General features: G+C 43.6%; 1 protein-coding gene across 1 annotated transcript in view; it reads left to right on the top strand.

The window, feature by feature from the left end:
* The window catches only part of slc33a1 (solute carrier family 33 member 1), a 5,939-nt gene extending 5,789 nt beyond the window's left edge, over window positions 1–150 (top strand). Inside the window, 1 exon segment of the mRNA XM_064985575.1 lies at window positions 58–150. Coding sequence (XP_064841647.1) covers window positions 58–150 — 93 coding nt within the window.
* Window positions 151–3,244: the final 3,094 nt, after the last annotated feature.

Consider the following 3,244-nt stretch of genomic DNA (forward strand, 5'->3'; position numbering starts at 1 on the left):
CTATGTTTCTCACTGCTCTACTCCAGCGGCCACTGACAGCCTGCTGTGCTTCCACAGGCCCCCTCAGTGACCCCCTCAGTGACCCCCTCAGTGACTGCTGCTGTCCAGTCCAGGTCCAGATCAGGAGCCCACACACAAGCCCCTTACTGAGCCTCTGTCTCACAGGCCTTCTCTGGACAAGCATGGTCTACTATCTCATCAAAAACAACATTGACTTCTTAAACCTCTCCTCATAGGCCTGTGGGCCACAACCCAATGTGTGTCAATACACCAATGGGCATGTGGCATTCATACCACCATCAACACATAGCAAGGCCTCAGTGAAATGTGTTATAAAGAATATATGTGTATTTTCCATGTATGGTGTAATTTATTGGCTACCCTTCATGTAATATTACAGTGGTTGTAATAAACAATTCAGCTGTCTAATATCTCTGGATCTCCAGTCTTACTTGAATTATCACAGCGCTAGAGAAAGACAAATAAATGAAAACACTAGAATGGTCATTTTCTATGAATTGTGTGAATTGCTTCAACTGGCCAAATGTATCTGTATGTAGTAGTAGAAACAATAGTAATAGTAAATCAAATCAAATTGTATTAGTCTCATGCGCTGATTACAACTGGTGTGGACGTTACGGTGAAATGCTTACTTTCAAGCCCCAAACCAACAATGCAGTTCTAAGAAATATGGATGAGAATAAGAAATAAAATTAACAAGTAATGAAAGAGCAGCAGTAAAATAACAATAGTGAGACTCTATACAGGGGGGTACCGGTATAGAGTCAACGTGTGGGGGCACCGTTAGTTGAGTTAATATGTGCATGCAGGTAGAGTTATTAAAGTTACTATGCATAGATGATGACAACAGACAGTAGCAGCAGTGTAAAATAGGGTTCTCCTATGGAGACAGTCTAAGAACAATTTTGGAATACCTGGGAATGGGAGGAGGAGAAGGAGGAGAAGTAGATGTAGAAGCTGTAGGCCTAGTGGTAGCAGTAGTGGTAGCATTACTAGCAGTAGTAGGCCTAATATTAGTAGTTGTGGTCGTAGCCTTAGTGGTATTAGTTGTAGTAGTGTTAGTAGCATTAGTAGTAGTAGTAGTAGTAGTGGCAGTGGACCTAGTGGTAGTAGTAGTAGTGGTAGTAGTGGTAGTATGCCTAGTAGCAGTAGTAGTAGTGTTAGTAGGCCTAGTGGTAGTAGTAGTAGTGGTAGTAGCCCTAGTAGTAGTGGTGGTAGTAGTAGTAGTGGTGGGCCTAGTAGTAGTGGTAGTAGTAGTGGTAGTAGGCCTAGTGGTAGTAGTAGTAGTATTGTTAGTAGTAGTAGTGGTACTAGCACTAGTGGTAGTAGTGGTAATAGGCCTAGTAGTAGTAGTAGTAGTAGTGGTAGTGGTAGTTGTAGTGGTAGTGGGCCTAGTAGTAGTAGTAGTAGTGGTAGTGGTAGTAGTAGTGGTAGTGGGCCTAGTAGTAGTAGTAGTAGTAGTGGTAGTAGTAGTGGTAGTGGGCCTAGTAGTAGTAGTAGTAGTAGTAGTAGTGGTAGTAGTAGTAGTAGTGGTAGTAGCCCTAGCTGCAGTAGTGGTAGTAGGCCTAGTAGTAGTAGTAGTAGCCCTAGTTGTAGTAGCCCTAGTGGTAGTAGCCCTAGTGGTAGTAGTAGTAGTAGGCCTAGTAGTAGTAGTAGTGGTAGTAGGCCTAGTGGTAGTAGTAGTAGTAGTGTTAGTAGGCCTAGTGCTAGTAGTAGTCCTTGTGGTAGTATTAGTAGTAGTACTAGTGGTAGTGGTAGTGGTATAAGTAGTAGTGGTAGTAGGCCTAGTCGTAGTAGTAGTAGTAGTAGTATTAGTGGTAGTAGTAGTAGTAGTGATAGTAGTCATAGTGGTAGTAAAGGTCGTAGGCCTCGTGGTAGTGGTCGTAGTAGTGGTAGTAGGCCTAGTGGTAGTAGTAATAGTAGTGGTAATAACTATAGTGGTAGTAGTATTATGGCTAGTAGTAGTTGTGGTAGCAGGTCTAGTGATAGTAGTAGTGGTAGTAGGCCTAGTGCTAGTAGTAGTAGTAGTGGTAGTAGGCCTAGTGGTAGTAGCCCTAGTGGTAATAGCTCTAGTGGTAGTAACCCTAGTTGTAGTAGGCCTAGTGGTAGTTGTAGTAGTGGTAGTATCCATAGTGGTATTGTTTGTAGTTGTAGTATTTGAAGTAGTAGTGGTAGTGCTTGTAGTAGTTGTAGTATTAGGCCTAGTGGTATTAGTAGTAGTTGTGATAGTCGTTGTGGTAGTAGACCTAGTTGTAGTAGTCATTGTGGTAGTAGACCTAGTGGTAATAGTAGTTGTGGTAGTAGCCCTAGTGGTAGTAGCCCTAGTGGTAGTATTAGTTGTGGTAGTAGCCCTAGTGGTAGTAGCCCTCGTGGTAGTAGTAGTTGTGGTAGTAGTCCTAGTGGTAGTAGTCCTAGTGGTAGTAGCCCCAGTGGAAGTAGCCCCAGTGGAAGTAGCCCTAGTGGTAGTAGCCCTAGTGGTAGTAGCCCTAGTGGTAGTTGTGGTAGTATGCCTAGTGGTGGTAGTAGAAGTTGTGGTTGTAGCCGTAGTGGTAGTAGCCCTAGTGGTAGTAGTCCTAGTGGCAGTAGCCCTCGTAGTAGTTGTGGTAGTAGGCCTAGTGGTGGTAGTAGAAGTTGTGGTAGTTTACCTAGTGGTAGTAGTAGTTGTACTAGTAGTGTAAGTTGTAGTTGTGGTAGTAGGCCATGTGGTATTAGTAGTTGTGGCATTAGACCTAGTTGTGGTAGTGGTAGTAGGCATTGTGGTAGTATACCTAGTGGTAGTGGTAGTTGTAGTAGTAGAGGTAGTAGTAGTTGTGGTAGTAGGGCAAGTGGAATTAATAGTTGTGGTAGTAGACCTACTAGTAGTAGTAATAGTAGAGGTAGTTGGCCTAGTGGTAGTAGACCTAGTGGTAGTAGTAATAGTAGAGGTAATTTGCCTAGTGGTAGTAGTACTGGTAGTGGTAGTAGGCCTAGTGGTAGTAGTGGAAGTAGACCTAGTGCTAGTTGACCTAGCGCTAGTTGACCTAGCAGTAGTAGGACTAGTAGTAGTAGGCCTCGTGGTAGTTGGCCTAATGGTAGAAGTGGTAGTAGACCTAGTGGTAGTAGGCCTGGTGGTAGTAGTGGTAGAAGCCGAAGGAGAATGTTAGTGTGGAGTGAGTTACTGTTGGTCTCTATGATGCCTCGTTACCTGCAGACAGGCAACATATTATCAACAACAGCTCCTTAG

This window comes from Oncorhynchus masou, chromosome 13 (genome assembly GCF_036934945.1).
Source record: "Oncorhynchus masou masou isolate Uvic2021 chromosome 13, UVic_Omas_1.1, whole genome shotgun sequence".
NCBI classification, from domain to species: domain Eukaryota; kingdom Metazoa; phylum Chordata; class Actinopteri; order Salmoniformes; family Salmonidae; genus Oncorhynchus; species Oncorhynchus masou.